The sequence below is a fragment of the Corvus moneduloides genome, chromosome 6, assembly GCF_009650955.1.
Source record: "Corvus moneduloides isolate bCorMon1 chromosome 6, bCorMon1.pri, whole genome shotgun sequence".
Taxonomy (NCBI): Eukaryota; Metazoa; Chordata; class Aves; order Passeriformes; family Corvidae; genus Corvus; species Corvus moneduloides.
Window position 1 is genome coordinate 39,560,253 of NC_045481.1, and position 21,959 is coordinate 39,582,211.

The 21,959-nt window shown below is 46.4% G+C and overlaps 2 protein-coding genes across 3 annotated transcripts in view; one reads left to right on the forward strand and one right to left on the reverse strand.

Annotated features, from left to right (window-relative positions):
* C6H11orf49 (chromosome 6 C11orf49 homolog) overlaps positions 1-10,900 on the forward strand; it is an 81,689-nt gene extending 70,789 nt beyond the window's left edge. The window contains exons 5-9 of the mRNA XM_032112137.1: positions 1,259-1,344; positions 3,798-3,993; positions 5,681-5,790; positions 8,863-8,926; positions 9,434-10,900. Coding sequence (XP_031968028.1) covers positions 1,259-1,344; positions 3,798-3,993; positions 5,681-5,790; positions 8,863-8,926; positions 9,434-9,614 — 637 coding nt within the window. The 3' untranslated portion in view covers positions 9,615-10,900. The remainder of the gene's footprint in view (positions 1-1,258; positions 1,345-3,797; positions 3,994-5,680; positions 5,791-8,862; positions 8,927-9,433) is intronic.
* A 601-nt stretch (positions 10,901-11,501) lies between these two features.
* Positions 11,502-21,749, reverse strand: ARFGAP2 (ADP ribosylation factor GTPase activating protein 2). 2 transcript variants are annotated; one of them, XM_032112135.1, is made up of 17 exons: positions 21,152-21,749; positions 20,789-20,907; positions 19,826-19,898; positions 19,183-19,314; positions 19,013-19,093; positions 18,073-18,175; positions 17,381-17,437; positions 16,785-16,829; positions 15,638-15,690; positions 15,085-15,221; positions 14,412-14,543; positions 13,805-13,933; positions 13,597-13,725; positions 13,094-13,220; positions 12,885-12,975; positions 12,653-12,771; positions 11,502-12,222 (listed from the first exon to the last, which is right to left on the reverse strand). In XM_032112135.1, the coding sequence occupies exons 1-17, from the start codon at positions 21,221-21,223 to the stop codon at positions 12,202-12,204; spliced, it is 1,620 nt and encodes a 539-aa protein (XP_031968026.1). In that variant the 5' UTR covers positions 21,224-21,749; the 3' UTR covers positions 11,502-12,201. The 2 variants fall into 2 exon arrangements, with proteins under 2 accessions (XP_031968026.1, XP_031968027.1); XM_032112136.1 differs by lacking the exon at positions 16,785-16,829 and having other exon boundaries at positions 21,152-21,744.
* Positions 21,750-21,959: the final 210 nt, after the last annotated feature.

Consider the following 21,959-nt stretch of genomic DNA (forward strand, 5'->3'; position numbering starts at 1 on the left):
GTAGATTGCATCTGGCCCTGTATTCAGAAGGGTCCTACTGGATGACCCATACTTTGGCTATAATGAACTGACAATCCTCAGATGGCACAGTGTGCCAGGTACTGACTGTATGGGTTCAGTAGACCTACACACAATTGAAGAGAAATACCAGTTGCCTTTCTTTAGCATTGCCTGAATACTCTGGGGTTTTTTCATCAAAATGGAGTATTTTTTTCTGGTTTACAGTTTAAGCTGTCATTGCTCAGATGAGTTTGATTGTCCCCACTTCAGAGACTGACCTTTTTATCCTTAAGTAGTGGTAGCAGTGACCAGAGCATTATTTTTGTTTTCATTTTGATGAACATTTTTGTCCTGAAATCCACAGGTTTTTTTCCTGAAAGGAGGAGTTGAACTTTGCTATCACTTATATTTCATCTTTATGGCCTGTGGCTGGTATTTTCCATATTCAAGAAATATGCTTTGAAATAGGGACTCATGTAGCTCCCTACATGCACCTACAGCTTAGCAGGGAGAAAGAAGACTGTCCCTGGCCCAAGAAGTCTTCAGTTGTCATGAAATTTGACCTGATAGTCAAATAAGAGACCTGATATGAAAATAGACCAATTCTTTTATCAGGAAGGGAGGATAGGGTGTTCACAGTGTGCTGATTGTTGGTGCAATGTTATTTCCTTTGTAGTCAAGTAGAGTTTGTTTGAGTATAGATGGTGAATTGCAACTGTTACAATCTTTATGAATCTGAAAAATATCCCAGTTAGATGAATTCTGGTACACAGAGGGATAGCATGAGTCTTGTTCTGCTTACACCAGTTTACTACTTGTGTAGCTGTCCTGTCTGTAGTCAGTTAGTCAGAAGCTGGACTTTGATGATCCTTGTGGATCCCGTTCAACTCAGGATAGTCCACAATTCTATATAACCATGTGAACCAGCCTTGCAGTTTTTTGTGCCAGTGTTTGTTCCACCATGTCCACTAGGCTTTGAATGTCACACTGCTCTGTTCACACTGTAGCTGAAGTGTGTGATTGACATTCAGGATCTTCTCCTCACTCCAGGTTCTTAAGCTGCCTTTGTTTCATAGTAGGGCATCCACATCCATGCAGCAATGGGTGTTCCCATTCCTCTCTCCTAACTTCTTATACTGAGCCACTAGCAATCCTCAGTTGCACATAATTCCTTGGCTGCACTTTCTCAAGGTCTGGGGTTCCTGGTTACAGACTTCAGTTTTTTTGTAAATGCTAAACTGTTTCTCTTATCTTACAGGATTGTGCTGATGGATGATGCAATGGATTGCCTGATGTCTTTTTCTGATTTCCTCTTTGCTTTCCAGATCCAGTTCTACTACTCAGGTAAATGCGGGGAAGCTGTTGACTTCTTCTCCCACTTGTAGCATTACAACTTTACAGCTTCCCAATGTTTGCACTTTTTTGACACTTGAAAGGATATGGTTTTTCACAGAAAATATATAGCTAATGGAATCTACTGATGAAAAGCATTGCTGATGTCAAGAGATTAGGAGACTTAATGAGCAGGTTCCAAATTTTTGTGAGTAACTACATACCCGCAACTGCTATGTCTTATACATGTATTTTTCTTGGCCTTGAGACATAAATTTCCAGCTTTATCTAGACTATGTTAACACCTAACAATTAACTTTTACTAGGAACATTTTTTTCCCTTTCTTTAAGGAAATTATTAAATCCTAGTGGAGACAGGATAGGAAAAGCCCACAAGCTAGTGCCTTTTAAGGGAAAAGGAACTGCACAAATATATATATAATTCTTCCCCTTAATACTTGCCCAACTATGAGCTGGTTTCAACCCAGAGAGTTTCTGAACTGGATATAATTTTAACGGGTTTAGGAACTCTCAGTGGACTCCACTCCCAAGAACTTCTCCAACAGCTTCCCCTTGAAATCACGTAAAGTTGTAACCTCCACACCTCTTGGTGAAGAGTTGCACACTGTCCTGTAAAGAACCACCTCTCTTGTTTGATTCAAGGCCCCCTAGTTGGAAAGCAAAAGGAACAGATAATCCATATGAACATTCTTCATGTTGTTGGTCATTTATCGTATTTTATCCCTCTTCCTGAGTCTGAGTTTTAACTAGATGGGATAGTTCTAAAATTCTTGGCAGGAAAAGTACAAATCAAATAATATTGGTTTGTGTGTGTGTATTTACTTATGCTTGCCCACACGTATATATCTGTAAAATCCCCAGGTATTTTTAAACTTAAGTTCAGGAGACAAGGTGGAGAAACTTGGATGAGCAAGCACCATTCAGGTGCTTGTCCTGTATGGGAAGACTGCATTAAAATACATCGGTCTGTTCATCCTAGCCCCTCTAAATTGTGATTGAGGAACGAGAATCTCATTCAGGACAAAAAGAGGGAAGCATTAGATGTGCTCCCAAGCACTGGGGACTGCTGGCATGCCACTTTCTCATCTGCTGGCACACAGCAGTTTCTAACATAAAGCTCATGGATTTCTGTCCACTCACACTGAAATAGCTCCCTCTGATGGACATAGCTCACAATTGGCCTCGACCAGGCGAAACAGGCCAGGTCTGGAGACACTGGCTAGAAGCTTTTGTGAGCATAGTCTGTGGTCAGAGAGTAAGCTTGGGTGGCCTTCCGAACTGATCCAACCTGTGAGTTCCCATCATTCTAGCAGTCAAGAGTCAACTTCTATCCCTAATACAAAAATCTCTTTTTCTCAATACTTCTGTGTATATACTTCCCTTGTAACTGCGCTGTGCATATCACAACTTTATCCATGACAACTCACTGTAAAAAACCAGTTCAAAATGGTGATTTTGAGTTGGGCAGAACCAGGCTTGTAATGCCTTTAGTCAGGGACAGAAAATGTGTTTGGAAAGTTTTCTCTGATATAACAAATATTTCCATGGGGCTGCAGAACCTCAGCACAGTCTCAGGGCCTGCTGACATCCTGACTTTCCTCTCCACCCACCTCACGCACAGCATTGCACTTCCATTCACTCGGAACTTAAATGCCACTGGAGTACTGGCAAGCTCATTCTTGTGTACCCACACTCAAAGATCCCATCCCTGTCCTGTTCACCCAGGCACAGTGCACACACGCAGCCTGTCATACACTCTCCCACCAACCCACACACATGCAAACCACTCCAAATGGAATCTAGATTTGTAAACTGCTGACCACATCCATAAACAAACTTGTTTAAAATTAGACTCCTGCAGTAAACAGTGGGTAGTATGAGGAGCCTGGGGAGAGGCTTTCTGCCAGCTCTAACCCTGACCTGCCCTGGCCCTTCCTCTAGATCCTGTGTTATATTTACTTTGGAGCAGCACAGAGGCAAGCTGGGATACAGCCTGGAGCCCTAACTAACTTGCTCCCTTTCCTCCTGTTGCAGTTCAATACAGTTTGCTCCCAGCTTGGATGAGTTCTTAATCCGTGTCAAGAGGTGGAGAAGGAAAACATTTTAGACTTCACAAACTAGTTTTGTGTTTGACATTAGCTTTCACGCTTCTCTGTTTTATCCATGTGCTAGCTAGCCTTTGTTCCCTTGAGATGAATCTTCTCAACAGAGTGAGTGACCTCTCATAATCATCCTAATAAGAAGAAGACAGGAACTTCTATGGAAATGGCTGTATGGGACTGCATAATATCTGTTCTGAATACGCAGGTTGCTGTAGAGCTGTGCTTATTTCCAGTTGGTGCTATGTACAACACAGAACAACAGTTTAAGCCACAGTCCGGTAGGTCAGGAGGAGGCTTTGCCAGTTCCAACCCTGAGTTTTAAATGGCTTTCTGTTGTTTTAGAGTTCCTGGAAAGTGTGGCTGCCATTTATCAAGACCTACTGGCTGGTAAGAATCCAAATACTGTGATTGTGCCAACATCATCCTCTGGGCAACATCGGCAGCGCCAACCCCCAAATGACTGCAACCCACTTGAAGGAGTAGAGGCATCTCTCTTCTACCAGTGCCTGGAGTCCTTGTGTGACAGATCAAAATACAGGTACGAACGAAGTCTAAGATATAAATTTCAAGTCTGTTTCTCTGGAGACACTTTGTAAGGCTGGAGCTGTGAAGAAATAGAGGACTTTGAACAAGCTGATATTCACACATGGATCTCATTGAAGAAGTATGAAGGGAAACATCATAGCTGAACAGCTTTAACCAAATGAGCGAAACAATTTCATGGACCACAGAAACATGGGTTTTGGACTGGTTCTTGAAGTAATAGATTGATTTGGGTTTCTGCTCTCTATCTCACTTCTGCATTGACACCTTCATCAAGGAGAGATGCATCATGAGTTACCTGGAGGGGCTAAACAAGTGCAGTTGTGTTCTTGGGAGTTCAAAGAGCCCACTGGGTGGATGGAGTATGAAGCCTTAGTACCTAGGCAAGTTCACACTGTCAGTCTGTACCCAAGGCTGTGTTGGAGCTGATCTCCAGCTACAGATCCCTGGCACAAGACTAGCTTTAGTTCAGCAGGGAATGGAGCAATAGCAGACTTTACTGTGTAGCTTTGACAGACACTTTCATCATAGTTTCTTGCAGGTAATGAGTATACACCCTCCTAGAAGGTCATGGTTTAGAAACACAAAATAACTCAGGACACAATTCCACCTGATTTCTGTGTTAGGTTTCCAAATCCAAATTTGTAATCCACAAAATTACCACTGAACTGCTGTCCAGTGCTACAGATGTCTAAGCATGGAGTTGATGAGTTGTTTTGTTCCTTTAAACAACAAAAGCTCTACATTCCTTGTATGTCCTGAGAACTTGAGATGGGATGAGTACTGTGAGCCTGTCTGGTAGGTCAGGCTTTGCACAGCACTATGAGGGGAGCCATTCCCAGCCTTTCATGCCGTAGCTCTGTACTCAGTCAGGCCTTGGTAACCACTTCTGCCTGAGGGATCACCAGCCCATCCCCACATCTCCCAGGTATACCACTACACCAATGACTGTTCAACACTTCCTCTTCATGAGGCAGTTTGATTTTGCATCAAATCCTTCAAGGAGTATTGGTCAAGAGCAAGAATCACCATGAAGATACTGCTTAGAACTCAGGACCAGGGGTTACGGTGAGTGTAGAAGAAGGGTATATGCTAATTTAGTCCTCACCTAAATAGTGTTCTCTGACATATTTAGGCTATCATTGGAGAGGTTTTCTTGCCCCTTAGATGACTATCACTGATAATAGTGTGATAGCAGCATTGCTGAAAGTGTTCAAAAATGTGTAGATGTGGCAGTTAGGGACATGGTTTAGTGGTGAACACAGCGGTGCTCCATTAACCACTGGACTCAGTGGTCGTAGTCTTTTCCAAACTTAACACTTCTATGAAAGTTTATTGACTTCTCAAAGAAAGTATTTCCCAGAGGATTTTTGAAAGAACATGCTAGGGCTTGGCATGCATATGCCTCTGAGTGCATCTAGGCTTTTCTCACTGTGCTTGGAATGAAGACAGGTAAGACTGCTCCTGGGGATGTCCCCCAGCTCAGAGATGTTGCTTAACAAATGGGGAGCAGATCCAGTGCTCAATAAGCAAGCTGCTGGTTATTTGTTTTAAACTGAGTCAGGGCACCCTGACAGTGTTAGAACAGGTAAAAGGGTTTATTTCTCCAGTTTGAGCTGGGCCTTAGAAAAAAAAAGATTGTAATTTGGAAGACAAGATGATCTCTGTCTCTCCTTTCCTAGCTGTCCACCTTCTGCTCTTGTGAAGGAAATGTTGAGTAGTGCACAGAGAATGACCTTCTATGGATTCCTTATGGCTCTTGCAAAGGATCAGGCTATCAATCGAGCCCTAGGTAAGACTCCTCTGAATGATACAGCTCTAGATTTTCAGTTATTCTGTACTTCGGTGGAATTTCCTTTGTAATTATGACCCACATTTTACACTGTCAGGAAGTGAGTGAGGGAAAGTTTTTCATCTTTTTGTCGATGGATTAACTTTAAAAGCACAACACTGTGCCTGTCTGCCTGAAGCTATGGAACTTCCTCAAAGATTACTGAATGGAGGTGCCATCCTATGTTTTAGCCCTTTGTGCTCCCACAGATTTTAAATGGCTGCTCTCATCTATAAGAAAAGAAGGCATACCTAATGGAAAACCTCTTCTGCTTCCTTGTCTCAAAGGTTCAAAGCCCAGTCTTTCCTAGCTCTTCCCCACCTTCCCTCAAGGCAGTGTGATCTTGCTAGTGGCTATCTATGGCCTGCTGAAAATCTGATCATAAAACACAAACTGCTACAAAAATCTGTACCACACTGCTGTGAGAACCACAGGGATTACCAACCAGCATCTCACTGCTTGTTTCTATGTTGTGCTGGTTTGGAGCAAGGAAGCAGTGTTGCATTGGCAAAGGACAGTAAGTAATCCATCCATAATTCACTCACGGTTTCATATTTCCCCCATATGCCTTGCTTGTGCTCTTCCTCCTCTTACAGAGAGGAACTGAAATGGCTTTTCTGTTTGACAAGACTGTATCCAGGAGATAAATTTAAATGGCAGGAGCAGGGAGGGAAGGGTATGTGTGGGGGAGTGTTCCCAAACACTCATCTTCACTCATCTCCACTCAGCAAATCACCTGGCCATTACAGGTAGGCTCTCTCTGTCTTTGGGTAAGTATCCTCTTCCTCTTCTTCTAGGCTTGAGTATCTGCCAGTCCCTAATTGCAAAGACAAAACTCAATGAAAAGGTGTACCTTGCCTGAGGGCTGCTTCTTTTGCACGGGTGTGTATCATAGTACAGTAAAAGTGTGCCTTCCCTGGCTGAGCCCCTTCTTACAGCAAACCATTTAAGCTGCTGGGGCAGGGCAGATTATATATCAAAGGTACATGAATACAGCCCTGCAAGCCCCTCTGCAAACAGGCTTAGAAAGCAGTGTATTCACTGGGAGGAAGAGGATGCCTGGATGGCAGCAAGCAAAATCTTTTTTTCCTTTGCCCTATGAAATCCACTTCTAGTCAAGCACAAAGAAAACAGATGAAAAGAAAAAAAAAAGTCCTGCCTACAGCCTCCATTGTGCCATCTACAAAGTGAGTGGGTTTTCGTTTCCATTAATGTAGGCCTGTCCTCTGGCCCTCTGCCAGCCTCCTGCTGAGGCCTCTCTCAGAGGAGGGGCAGCAGCCACAAGTCTGACAGGTGCTAGCGTTTTGGCAAGGAAAGGAGGATTCTTTTCCTGGTGTCTTTTAATCTCCCCTGAAGGGTGATTTCAATAAGTCTTTGGTCTGTAGGGGATCACAAGCTCCCCAAAGCCCTTTGGCGAGGGCCATTTCAGGCATAGGTGGTTTTGGTCTGACAAAGCCAGCAGCTTCTTTTAAGGAACAGGGATAGGGATTAAAGCAGCTTGTTCAGGTTGGGACAGTGCTGATGAGTTTGCCAGGCAGACTGGAATCTGCAGTGTATCTCCAATGTCAATGTTGATTTGTGAATTCTTTAAGTGCCATTTATCAACTCTCCCAAGTAAGTCTTGTGCCCTAGAGACTTCACTGTGCATTCTGCAACTACAGAAACAAGTTAAGCTTTAGTTGCTTATTCCTTTAATTGAGCCCATGGAAAGAAGCAGGCTGGGATGCTTCTGTGGATCTCCTGACACTGTTTTGCAGTGCCAGGGTTTCCTGTTCATTTGCAGGAGTAGACCAGAACCCAAAAAAATGGGGGAATGAGTTCTGATCTAAACTTACTCTAGTTTTCGGGCACTCATTGCTACATTTTTGATGACTGCTGCCAGCCTGCCTCTGTGGGATGAGTGGCTCTCCAGCCTCTCCTTCAAGAGCAAGGTAACACAGCCAGAAAACAGATTTGTGTCCCCACAAGGAATACAAAGCCCCTTCTGAAATGTATTGAGTGCAGCACCCAGGTCTCCTGAAAAACCGTAGAAAGAACATTCCTCACTGTACCGTTGGTATAGATTATCGAATGGGTTTTTTGTCCTGGTGTGTAGTGGTACTCTCCAGGCTCTGGTAGGCAATCTCTGTGCTGTTCTCTGTCATTTCTGTGCTGGCTGATCACACTTTCTCATGACCCCTATACAAGGTGGAGTTCGTTAAAGAATTAGGAAGGAGGGCTTTCCTAAGAGCCCCATCTTCCTTTCTGGCTCTGCTAAGGTCCCAGTATTTTCAGAGAAGAGCAAGGATCATCAACCAGCTGTTCTAGTCCTGAACTATACCATGTCCTTCATCTGGAGTAGGGTTTCTAATGTGAAAAGGAGCATGCTGATCTTATGCTGAGAGGGTACCCAAGTACTGGCCCAGCCTTTCATGCTCACACCCAGACAGCAAGCAGTGCTAGAGCACAGTTCATCCACACTTAACTCCTGTCGACAACGTGCACGAGAGTCAGACCTGACTTTCCTGAGTTGCAGGGAAAGCACAAACCTTAAATGTGTGTTGTGTTTCATCCCCAAGATCAGTGTGTGACAAGAAACACAGGTGGCACAAAAATATAAATTTCCCTGGGTGGTATAGCACGTGTTTCAGGCTGTGGCACTGACAACACCACAACTATTACTCTTGTAGGATCCGGGACTGGTGACTATACTGGACAATGAGCAAAAGCCCAAAGTTGTCAGACTACTCTGTAGTTTTGTACAGTGAATGAAAACTGCCAATCCTCAGGGTTGTAGGAAGTGAGACTACTGAGGCTGCCTCCCATTTAGTCTGAGCTCAGCTACAGCATGTGTGAAAGACACAGAAAATGGATCATCATTTTTAATCTATGATCCTCAACATTCAGTGTCCATTTCTCTAATAGGTATAAAGAAAAATGTTCTCTGTCTTGCAGGCCATATTTTGGATGCTGCTATGGCTTGAACATTTTTCTTGAAGAATGAATAGCCTAACTCTGCTCTGATACTTCGTTGGTTGTTGTTTTTCCCCCCAGGGGCTCTGCCAGATAAAGGAGACTTGTTTCTGGACCCTGCCATGGATCAGGAACTTGAGAAATTGTAAGTGGAATTGCCTAAACTAGGAGATAAAGCAACAGATTAAGGGTAGCATGCTAAAGAATAGTGTAATAAAGTACTGTCCTATTCCTCTGCTACACTACAAAACAATAAAGCAGCTAAAAGAGCACCCTGAACAGGAAGGGCTTCTTTGTGGTGCCTCAGTGCAGTTAACAAAAAATCCTTACAAAAGTCTTCAGAAACAGAGGGGAAGAGTGTGACTCAAAGAGGGATCTAGAGGAAGCAGCAGTCTCTAATGAACAGGGAAACTTTGGATGGTGAAAAGTAGGAGTGTTGGAAGGAACGAGCTCAGTCCAGAAGGTAAGTTTAAACAGGAAAAGGTTCCCACAGTGAGTCTGGGAGGTACCAGTCCAAAGTGTTCCCCCTCTATGCCAGGAACATCTTTCCATCCCTGTGCTAGTTTTAAGTCTTCCTCCCAGGTTGACTCCAAAAGTGCTGCAGTAAAAGTTTATGCAACATGCTGCCAAGCATTTGTCTTTTCTCTTTCAGGGTAGCTCAGGTTTCAGGGCTTTCTGTCTCTGGTCCTGCCAGCTCCAGTGCAGACACAGCAAATATGCCCGTTCGTAACTCGCCCAGGATTAACTCACCCTGGAAACCTCTACACCATCGTCGAAAAATGGATGCTGAGAGTGAAGGCTCCAATGAAGAGACAGATTCCTCTGAAAACTGAAGGTTGTGAGGGTGGGCACCATTCCCATCTTGGGTTTCTCCAGAACCCACTGGAGGAACAGCTCCTCCCAGAGCATCTGCTCTAACAGTGGGTTCTGTCTGCGTCACCAGTGTGTGTGTGTGGCTGTGCTAATCCCCGGTGCCGGGCTCACCCATCTTTTCCCAGGAACAACTTGCCTTTTTTTTAGCTCCAAATCGGTGCAGGAATAGCTCCTCTGCAGAAGCCGTTTACAGCTACAGTTATGCTTCCCTCTGCTGGCAAGCAGGACAAGGCAGCATCCGCCAGCTCTGCCACCATGGAACCAGCTGGGTATCTCTCACCGGGGCGCTCCCTTCCAGTTCCGCAGTTCAGCACCTGCTGAAGCAGCGGGAGTACTACTGCAGGCCGCTTGCCAGTGTTTTGTTGTGTAGCTCTGTTCAGATTTGGCCCAGATAACAGAGTGGTTAAATGGCCAGCAGCAGCTCTGCACTGGTGTTCTACTATTCTTCCCAGTAATGCTGCACGTGCATATGATCAAAGGTAAGGAAATTCCTGAAGTTCCTAAAAAGGGCAGCTTACATATTGCCATGCAACCTGTCTCTGCTTTGTGCTTTCTCCTCCATGTGTCCAAGACTTGCCAAAGCAAATACAGCAATTAAGCTAGATTGCAGTAAGTACTGCATGGTGCTGTCTATCTCCACTGCTGTACTGAGTGCCCTTCTGTGAGGTTCCCCCCTCTCTCCAACAGCACGTTACATTCATTTGGAAAAGTGAATTTCAGAGGATTTGGAACAGAGGGAGAGGGTCTTTAAATTCCTTGGCCACAGGTGCTATGGATTGCAAGCACGCTGCTGGGTGGGCAGAAGCACTAAGGGAAAAGGAAGCAGTTCTCAAATGAGATCGCATTGGGGTTTTTTGTAAATGTTGGTATTGTTGTAGCAGCAGCGTAGCCCTTAAAACTACAAAAGTAAGTAGCATCACATTGCATTAATGGCAACCAATGCAGCAGTTTTAACCTCCACAGACCCGAACGCTTTATCTAGCCCAGCTCCTGTGCCCCAGCTTCCATAGACTGGTTATTTCCTGGGGAACTTCCGTTTCTCATGCTTCTTTGGGAGCCTCCTTGCTCCTCCTGGTCATGAAGCGCTGCAGCATGGGCTACCAGGGGCTGGTAACCCAAAGCTTGTACCAGGGTGCCGGCAGGGTTATTTATTTATTGTAAGTTAAATTATTTATGATCTGTGCATTCTCTCCCAGCTCAGTGAGTGGCTGTGACAGCCTGGCAATAAAGCACGCTGTGTCAGGCCTCTGCTGCGTCTGGGTCTTCGGGTCTTCTGGGCTGCCCTGGCCCCTCCTCAGGGGGAGCGGTATCTAGTGGGCAGGACCAGCGCAGGGCTCCAGCCACCTTCCAGGGCCCCACCAGCCCCTCACCTCGGCCGGGGAAGGCGCCCAGCCCACCCCCAAGTGCCAGGGTGGCACTTGTGGCCATGCCCAGACCGCCCCTGCAGCTGCACCACCGCTGCCTGGAGCCCCAGCCCACTGTGGGTGCTGTGACATTGACACAACTCCCTCAGGGCACAGGGACAAGGAACAGGAAGATCTGACCCTGACCCCCCTCATGCCCCACCGAGGTGAAACATCAGCACAGAGCGGCGGAGTAACCCTTCCCCTCCCGCCCGCAGCTACCGCAGCCCCTCAACTGGACAGGAGAGGGGAAGCCCGTGCAAGGTGCAAGCCTCTTCCCAGTCCCAAACAGAAGGCTCCAGAACAAGCAGCCCCAGCCTCTCTTTTGCTGACAGTGGGTAACTAGCCCTTTCCCACCCTTCTTCTTACTACCTCGTCCTCAACACCATAGTCCAAGGAAAACACTCTTGCTAAAACCAGAGACCAAGCTGAACAGGACGAAAATGACAGTCCTCACTGCTGCATTTCATGGTTAAGTCAGAGGCTCAGTACTTTGATCTGATCCAAAGTTGGGCAACAAAATAGCCAGGGATCCAGTAAATTTCTTTACTTCTTTACCTGGGCCTTTTTTGCTGATGATGTAGTTAGAAGCTAAAAAAATAATCTTTGCTTTGATTTTTTTCTCCTGCATTCATATATGCTGGTTTAGAAGACAGTAAAAAGGACTAGATCACGGTAAAAGGCAAACTCTGCAAATACAGAGGACTCCACAGCACCATGGATTGGGAGCAGTGATCAGAACAAAAAACAGTCATGTCACATGATGTTCAGAAAAATAGCATTCCCCTTTCCTCTGTCACTTGGTGAGCTAAGTTATGGGCCAAAAAAGGACAGGAGCACTGATGAGGGCAGCCCAGGAGTTCTGTCATATCTTTTACACCAATGAGGTTAACCCTGTAAGAAGGCCTGTCTCCACTGGCTAGTAGATAGCAGTGGATATGAGGGCACATTGATTTTTAATAGAGTGGAATCCAGAGATATTCAGAAAGCATCCTGGGCACAGCCATGTCCTGACCCCCTCCGCTTACCTTCTCCCCTCCCCACCCAACCCAGACAAATAAGACAATCCTGCAGGGTTTACTCCAGGCAAAGGTGGCATCAGTGCCTCTTGCTGGCTTCCCTTTGAGTTGCAGTCCCTGGGTCATCAATATGAACCATAACGATCCTGAGAAGGAAACAGACAGAGACACCTTGCTACAACACCTTCATGCAAAATCCAGAGACGGATAACAAGAAATTGGGGGGTTTGGTATTTTAATGCAGTGTGAGGTTATCTAGACAGGACACCGTACAAAAGCAGAAAGTAAAATGACCTTGACTTTTTAAATTCTGCCTGGAATTTATGGGAAAAGGTGTATCTGACATAACAAGGTGCCCTGTCCAGCAGGACAGTAAGGCTGGCCAAGCAGAGTTCACTGGCCACCTGGAATTGCTCAGCTATCGTACTGTAGTCATCAGCTAAAAAAGACAAGTGTCTACCTGGGACTTTCCACATAATTTGAGAAGATAGTGATAATTCCAGTGGAAGCCAGGTTATGGTAGAAGTCCCTGAACATGACAACAGCCCTTCTGAAGGTGCCATCGTGTAACCTCACCTGGAGGGAGTTCATCACCCCATTGGCCAGGACAGCCATCTTGCCGGCCACTGATTTCACTCCTTGCTTGAACTGTGTAATGTCAGCTGCAGGCAGGACATTTCCAATAGACACGCCGCCTACAAGAACCAGGAGGAGTTATCCCAGAGTCCTTCAGCTCCAGAAAGCACCCTGATCCCCTCTAGTCTAGGTCTTCCAAAGCCCTCCCTCAACCCACTGAGTGCTAACAAACCTGAGTGCACATTGTCAGCCTCTCCAAACAGATCTGCAGAGCTGATGGCACTGCTGCCCGAGAGCTGCTGTAGTCGGGATCTGGCTTCATACTGCAGCAGAAAACAAAACAAAAAGGTTATATAGGAAAGGAACAAAGTAGGACCTGAGCAAAGAGGAGGAGGTACAGCCAGAGCTGTACCAGTGTTAAGCACTGCAGAATGCATCTACCTCAGCATCTGCCTCCCGCCCGAAAAACATATCTGAAGAGATAGCTTTAGCCCCTGCAAACTTCTGCCGAGCTTCATTGGATTCCACCATGGATGGCCTGTTCTCCATCTCCCGCCTACTGGTGGGTCTGAGGAAACAAGAAGAGACATCTCAGATGAAGCTCACCAACACAGTAAAGAATCAGATTTCTGTCTCAGACCTCATCTAATCAAAGGAAAGCAAGACATCCTTAAGTGTTAGTTATATTGGGGCTCTCCTTTCCCCATTTCAGGACAGTCAGGACTTGATGGCCACAGGCTGTATAAATTTATGAATATGACAGGCAAAGAAGTGTCCAAGGCCCTTTCACTCAAGGCCCTTTTTCTTGGGCTTTTCTGTGCAAGTTATATTTCTGCACAAGGCTCCTGCTGTAACACAGCAGCATCTATGCCACAGCCCCCACGCTCATCCTTTGTCCCCTATACAAGGGGCAAAAGGTACACTAGCAGTGGCAAGCACTTTACCTCTCTGAAACCGGCCGAATACTGGAAATGGTCACCTCCGGTTCCTCCTCTTTGTCCATACCCCATGAAGAGTCCGTTTCCCATCGTGAGCCAAACGCATCTTCGAATGAGAAGGGACTGTATTTGTACCTACACACCAAAAATAGGTTATTTAGGCCAGACATGAAATTCAGGAGTAAGACAAGACTACACTGAAGCTAAGTCTTACTTGGGGGGTCCAGATGTGAAGCTTCCACCATCTTCAAATAAGTCCAATTGGGAGCGGGAAGATTTTGCTACCAGCGGCGTCTCCTGCTCAATTACTTGCATCTCAGACATCACCGAGTGTGAAACAGAACTAGCACAACAAACAGGCAGAGTCAGGGCTGATGGGTCTGACAGCATCCAGTCCCTACAACCAGTGTACCTCAAAACTGAATCTGGCCTTCGCAGGCAGGGTGCAAGTGAGTCAAGTTTTGAGGGATAGTTGTGGGATGTCAGCCCCCTTCATTACTTATCTATACTCCTTCAGAAGTCTTGAGCTACCTTCTTGAAGGAAGGATTCTGCAGGGGGACACCTGTCAAGCAGCACGGCTCTAGTGCTAGACACTGACAGGCCACACATATCTGTGGAAAAGCTCAAATGAGAACCACAACCTTTGAACAGAATGCTTATTCCTTTTGAGGCCTGAAGCATTTTTAGTCAGAGACCAGCATATGAGCACTTAACTCATCTCCTTATCTGTTACAAGAGAAACGACTGCCTTCAAGAAACTTTTCCAGAGCAGGGTACTTCCAAGACACCTGTCTGTCCTATGCCATCCACAGCTAAGTACCTTCTGGACACCAGTCCCATTCCCAGCCTCTCTGCTTGTTCACGTTTCTTCCCTTCAAGGTTCTGGAGTTTCTTCTCTTCCTTCTTCCGATCAAGCTGCAGTTCCTGATAAGCCAGTCGCATTGAGGTGACTCTAAGGGAAAGAGCCATGGTGGGTAGCAGCTCACTACCCTCCCTTGCTGCCGATGTTGTAGAGGAACAAGTGGTAAAGTAACCCCAACCACCCTTCAAAACAGCCACTTTCACAACAGTTCTGCCAACAATCCTTGCACAGAAGCTATTGCTTGTTTTGCCATCTCACCTCCACTGGGATTCAACTCTTCTTTGGCTAACCATGATTTCCTTACTGTAAGCATCACAATGTCTATCTTCTCCCTCCCTGCACCCAGAATGATCCATCCAGTTCAGCCTTACCCTTTTTCAGTCCTGTCCAAAGGTGAACAGAAACACACAATACAGAAGTATCTGCTCCCTAAACTCTTCCAGAAGTGCTAATTTGAATAAAACACAGTAGTATAACTTATGCCCTGCTGCAAGGGCCATATTGGCATATAGCTACTGCTCATCCTCTCATGCAGTATAGTCATATTTGGTGATCCTAGGGCGAACAGCATTAACCTCACACTACTTCTGCCTTAGGTATGCAAGGTACTCATCCCAAACAGGGCACTTACATGGACTCCTCAGCTTGTTTCCTGGACTCCACTGCCTGCTGCTCCTTCAGCTGTTCTGCCACCTGGGCTTGCCGCTCAATCTCACTGAAGCTCTGGCTGCTTACTTTCTGGGCTCCAAGACCTTTTTTTGCACCCAACTTGAAAAACAAAAACAAAATCCTGTGAATTCTTCATCCTAGATTGTTCATTGTAGAAGAAAACCTGAATCCTACTTCTTGCTGCACCAGTGAGGCCTTCAGTCTCCCTGTGCAGTCACAGCCTACAGACCCAAAAGAGCTTGCAGCACAGTATGGAAGAACACCCAAGAGTTAACCCACCAGTGGCCAAGCACTTGGAGATCAGCCACATACGCTTCAGACCACAACCAGTAATGATCCAGAACTTAATTTTTTTTTGTAATAATACACAGGCTTGCTTAAGGTCTCCTTTCCCAAAAACAGATGTCTACAGCTTTGTCACACAGCTGTTAAGGGCGGAAAGCAAGGATCAGGGAAAGGACAGCAGAAATGCAAGACATGCTTTACCTCCCCTCCATGAAAGAGCTCAGACATACCCCTTTCTTGGCAGCTGCTGGCTTCTTCTTTCCAATGAGGGAGGATTTAAGTTCTGCAAGAGAAGGGAAGCAGCAAATAAGCAGAAGTGAATTAATTTAAGAGGCCAAAATTAGATAGCAACCCCCATGAACATCCACCACAGTCCAGCTGCGGTAGCATCCAGGGCACACCATGCAGCTTCACATCAGAAGCCTGGGTGATTTCACCCTGGCAAGAAAGATGCGTGTAGAAGCTCCACAGTTACAGGCTGGTGGCCTAAAAAAGCATGTCCATTTCTGGAGCAACTTATAATTGAATGAAGAACTGTGAATAACTCCTCTGTTTTATGCAGTAGGTGACCCCACCCAGTAGGGATCAGGGTAGTTAGAGAAAGACTAGGTTTATTTCATACACAAATTCAAGAAAACACAGCTTCAGAGGCATGTGAAGGTCAGTGCCTCACCAATGCCTTAGGGACAAAGCAGCAAGAACCCTAAAGTCGTGTTTACATGAACATACCAAAAAAAAGGGACCTAAAGTGCAGCAAGCTGTAAAAGCAACAGGTTCCCCAACACCTTGCACTTGTCACTGTTGAGGGCATGCCACACTTGTAAAACCAGACAAGCGCCAGCCAAGCAGCAGATGTCTGGGGAAAAGTGTAAGAACAAAGCAGAGAGGGACTGCCCAAAACATCTTCCAGCTTCCCATAGGTAGCTCCAAAATCTTTTACTGCCCTTGTTGGGCTTTTCTTCTGCATGTGTGTGTCTCCTGACTTTCTACAGCCACATGACTTTTGTTAGCCCATAGATTATTCTTGACAGCCTTTCTTTTATCTTTTCTAGTCTTATTGTAATTTTTTTAAATAAGGAGATTCAAAACATTCTCACTATCTGAAATGGTTTTCCACTCGTTGTTCCTAACACTTGATTCGAGGTTGTTTGGTTTTGTCTTTGGGGTTTTTTATACTGTCAGGAAACAGAAATGTTAATAAGGTCTCTTTACAGATATGACATATCTGGTTTAGATCTCAATACAACACATATAAGCTTTGGCTTGTTCTCTCCCTCTAAGCACAGGAAGCTAAAGTTAGAATTGAAGGCAGAATCTCAGGAGGGGCAAGCAGAGTTGTCACAAGCAGCCAACGCAGGCCAGCTGTTAGCCAGTTACCTCCAGCAGGAGCGGCCCCTTGTGTTGACAGATACATGGACACGTCTGAGGAAGAGACGTAAAACACGGGGAATGAACAGACACTTGAGGACACAGGCCTTCCACCCAGAATGAACCCACTGTGGGCTAGGAGCATGCTCTCAATAAGGAAAGAAGCTCCAGCTACATGTTCTCTGTGCAACCAGGACAGTAATGGCAAGGGAGAAAGAGATACAAATCCCCATTACTCTGAAAACTAAAAATTCATTTGCCTCCAAAGGTTCTGTGAGGAAACAAACCAAAAAACCAGCCATGTGGCCTTGATCACCCAAGTTCTAAATATGCAAATACCAAGTTTTGTCCAAAGCTCAAACCCAGGAAAACATGCTTTTGGGAAAGCAACAGCTTTGAACTCAATCATCCAAAGGAGGAGGAAACCTCCAGAAAACTGTGGCTTGGTTTTGGGCTTCAGGAACATCCTAAGTACTGGCTCCACAGGGAGATAAGCTCGTTTAGACATTCTGGAAACTGGCTCACTGCTTCCAGCTTCACTGAGCTTACTACTGAGCAGTGGGTACAAGAGCAAGACTGATCTAAGAGTGAAGAGTCTTACTTACCTAGAGGAGCTTTAGGAGATGTGCTCAACAAGTCAATAGATGGACCTTGGCCAGGATCTGTGGGCACAAAACCAGAAGAGAACAGTCAACAGATTGATTCTCAAACCTGTTCTTTCCAGTATGTTCACAATTCCACTGCATGTCTCCTAGCTCCTCTGCCCCCACAAATAAATCCAGTTACAGCTTGAAATATGCAATTTCCAAGCACAACAGCTTTACACCTCCACAGAGCAATTCCCTCTGCAGTGTTCTTAACAGAGTAAAAGAGAGCAAACATTGCAGAGAAATAGACAAAGCTGTTTCAAATTACAGCTATACCTCCAGATTCTTGGTTTCCTTGTCCTTCATCCTAGAAAATTTTCTGTCCTATGTCATTTTCAGACCCACCAAATTCAACAGATAGAGAAGAGTGTTTAGACAAATCATTATGTCTGAAAGCAGGGAAATGGGGCAGCTAATCCCCAAAACAGTTTTGTGTGTGTTTCAGGAAAAGCAAAGAACTGATCCCAAATGGAGCAGTGTTTTTAGAAGTCTCCATTAATTTAACTAAACATCATAAGAGTGCACAGAACTTCCACTCCTTCAATCCTGAACCAAAGGAAAAGTTCAGCCCTTTCAACAGTGGTACAGAACTATATTCTCCTGGAAATGAAAGCAGGTTCTCAGAAAAAATTATTCAGCAAAGAACTCACTCGAAACTTCACTGCCTTCTGATGACTTTGCTGCTTTTTCCACCTCCAGAGAAGACTGTGCAGGATTCTGGCTGGCATCTGCTACATCCCAGGTACTGGAGGACTGCAAGGAGATACTCATTCCAGTTATTTGCAGAAGATGAATGAACCAAACAATCCCAAATTTACTACAGGTTTAGTGACCTATATTCAATTTTAGGCCAAAGGAAACTTGTTCCAAACTTCAGACTATGCCTTCCTTGAAGATAACATATAGACAAGTCCATATTCCCTTAGCAGGGACAAAAATTTAAAAAAAAAAAAAAAAAGACAAGGAAGCTAAGCTGAATAAATGGCCAGGAGGACTAGGAGGAATGATAGAATCGTTTGACGGTTGGCTAATGGGAGGACTTTCCAGGTTAAAGGAAATGAGGTTAAGTCTGGGAGAAAGTGTGAATGAGTTTTCCTGGAAAAAATTAATCTCCTCTTCCACTGTCTCTACTGGCCATACAGCCAATACTCACATCACTCTATGCACCTGAGAAAGTCTGCCTGGCATTTTGCAGTTGCCCAAATCCACTTTACCAGGGTCTGTGCACTGAAAAGTTTCTTCTAAACCAGAAGTTCAAAGTAATAGCTAGTTCTTGCTTTAACTGTACAAAGAAACTAAGCATTAACACAGCACACAAAGCATCTTCCAGGGCATAGCTGCTAGCTCTGAGTACTTCTTGAAGTTAAAGATGGTCTCAAAAACAAAAGACATGGATATTACAGGGACTGTTCAGATATGTGACTATGTCCCAGGCAGATGACTGAATCTTACTTCCTCCATGTTACTATTGAATTTAGAGTATATACTGAATACAATTTAGAGTCCTTCCAAGCTAAGGGACTGCTCCTGGCTGAACAGCTGGCTATTGGAGAGCTATTAAGGCTGCCTGGTTTAGGTAGTTCTTCTCACCTGTGTGTGTTCCGTGAAGAAATCAGCATCACTCTTGTCAGGGGAGTGCCCAGGGGCTCCACTCAGTCCATCTATAAGCAACTAAAGAGAGGAGAGGGAAAAAAGAAGATATCCTACAAGACTGAGCATCCAGCACTACACATCTAGCACTCCAGAGCTCTCAGACTTACATCAGTGCCATACTTGGCCATGGCAGCACTTGCCAGCTGCCGGATCTTCTCCCTGTACATCTGGGCAGCTCGACTGTTATATTTAGCATTGGCATCTGTGGTGGTACAGCCGTGCTGGCGGAAGAACGCAGTCTGAAAAGAGAGGAATATTCAGTCTCCTGACTGCTAGATCCCACTCAAGCAAGCACTAGACAAACTCAAGAGAAAAAGAAAACTTCCCAGAGACAGGGGATGATATACTGAGAGCACAGCATGAACCAACCATTCATTGATCAGCTTTCTACAAGAAGTCTCACTCCAGGAGCCTGTAAAAATCATCCGTCTTCTCTACAGAGGGATGATTCTGAGTCACAATGCTGAGCGTGAGCTTTCAAACTGGTAAGTGTTATTAACTCCTATCATTTAAGAAGGCTATGCCTCTCATTTAAATGAGGTGCAAAAAAATGACAGCTCTGCACTTCAGAAAACAATGCATGCAAAGATCACAGTCTGACTTCCAAGCACACTTGACAAATGCCCCCCTTCATTACACATTTCAGATGAGATTGGTACCAAGAATGCCACACAAAGGAAAAGGACAATAAACAGAGGATATGGATTAGCAAGAGGGAAAGCAAGCAAAATGCCTACAGAGGCTCCTCACCGCGTTGGCATTACTGCCCACTTGCATACACCTCAGCTGGAACCAGTTCCAGTTAGAATCCAACTCTGTGGACCTGTGTGAGAACCCATTTTTTCTATTAATAAAGAACAGGCAAACCAAATGCAAAACCAAGCTCTGGCCTAAAATGGTCAGATATTCCACTACTATCCCAAAGTGTAGCAGGCAAAGGTGGAAAGAATATCTTGAGAGCTTCTTTGCTCCTATAAAAAATTCATTTCAAATTTTAAAGTGAGGGAAAAGACCAGCTTTTATCCAAATTTTGAGGATCTCTCACTTGTAATGCTTGTTTAGAGGGCGGAGCTTGAGCTAGGAAAGCACGGTCAAGAACTTTCGTTCTACATGTGATCTCACCACAACATGAGAGAGTCATATTCAGCCCGTCCCACAGATTAGGCCAAAACACATGACAAAGCAACTGAGGATACATCCAAGTAAAGCTAAGGAATACAGCATGTCTCATATCAGTTACTCAACTTCTAACAAGTAAAGGTCACAGTTCTATTAACTTAAAATGTTAATACCAGAAATAAGAACTAGGCTGAAAAGCCAACACCATCTTCCCCATTAGGCTGATACCGAAAAGATTAAATTACATTCCTTTTTGCCTTGCTCAGCCTTACGAGAAGGTATATACACCACACCGGTGCCTTACTGGCAAGATTCACACACCACACTGTCGTCTCTGCTCCTACAATTCCAAGTCCAGAGAGCGCTTCTGCAAGGCTAGCAAAAGCAACATGTCCATGTTTCACTTGAGGTGCTTTTGAAACTCCATCTTGGAAGTACTGAGTGACCCAGAACCTCCAGCGAGCAAGCCACATAAAACCGGAGGTGATCGCTCCGTGATAAGGCTTCTCTCCCAATCCCTGCGTGCTCCCACACCAAGGGGGGATGGTTGCCCCGGGCCTGCCGGCGGTACCGTGCTCCCCGCTCCCCACGCACCTGATGAAGCTGAGGTGCACGCCCAGGGACCTGTGGACGCCGGAGCAGTCGATGCACAGGAAGACCCCGTAGGTGATACTGGCCCAGCTCGGGTTCTTGGCGCCGCAGTCGAAGCACGACTAAAGCGAAGGCAGAGAGACAGCCAGGTTGAGGCGACGGCTCTGCCGCTCCACCACCCCCTGCCACATCCCGGCGGCCCCGGCCGCTCTGCCCGGGCCCTCCCTAAGGGCCCCTGCCCGGCCGCCCCAACAGCCGCCGCAACGCAGCCCGGAGCCCACCGGGGCCCGGTCGGAGCGCAGGTCACGGCCGCAGGGCAACAGCCCGACACGGATAGTCCGGCGGCCCCCGGCCGCTCCCCGCTACCTTGTTGGCCGGCGCTGCCCGGAGCCGCTTGAAGAGGGTCTGGATCTCCGTCTTGCTCGGCTCCGCCGCCATGATCTCTCCTTCCCAGACACCCCCGCGGGGACGGCAGCCGACGGGGTCCAATCGGCGCCGCGGCAGGTCCGTGCTGGGCCGGCACTCCCCCCGCCGCGTCCGTGGGTCTGGACAGGGAGAAGAGAGCAAGGTCCTTCTTTTCCTCCGGTCCTGGGCTGTGGGACAGCTTTAGCTCCGGATCACCCCGGCCGCTGCCCCGGCTGCCGGCCCGACGCCTCGCGGGGGTCACGGCCTCGCCTTGCGCACATCGGACGTTGCAGGCGCCGAGACGCCCGTGAGCTCGGAGCGCGTCCGGCAGTGCCACAGCGCCGCTCGGCGCTCTCGGGGGCCCTTGTGGCTGTGCCCCTCCTTTTGGGGCCGCTGCGGGCCCGCACCGAGAGAAGGGCTGCTTAGAATAGCAATGGGGCAGTGCCTGCCGTGGGTCAGCTGCTACCGGAGAAAAAGCTCAGAGCAGCGTTTACAGGGATCGCCTGCTCCAGCAGCCGACCTCAGGGCACCGGGCCTGGTACACTGGCACAAGCAAACGGTGATTTGGAAATGATTTACAGAATGTCCTGTGTTGGAAGGGACCCACATAGATCATCGAGTCCAACTCCTGGCCCTGCACAGGATATCTCTCAAGTCACACCATGTGCCGAAGAGCACGGTCCAAACACTTCTTGAACTCTGTCAAGCTGGTGCTGTGACCACTTCCTTGGGGAGCCTGTTCCAGTGCCCAACGACCCTCTGGGTGAAG

Bases quoted from the DNA above. Each gene is read 5' to 3' on its own strand.
- ARFGAP2 (XM_032112135.1), bottom strand. From the start codon at position 21,223: ATGGCGGCGGAGCCGAGCAAGACGGAGATCCAGACCCTCTTCAAGCGG. The intron at 12,976-13,093 runs GTAGATGCATTC...TTTCTGCTGCAG, and splicing joins GGCGGGAGGCAGATGCTGAG to TATGAAGCCAGATCCCGACT. The intron at 12,772-12,884 runs GTTTGTTAGCAC...TGGTTCTTGTAG, and splicing joins GGCTGACAATGTGCACTCAG to GCGGCGTGTCTATTGGAAAT.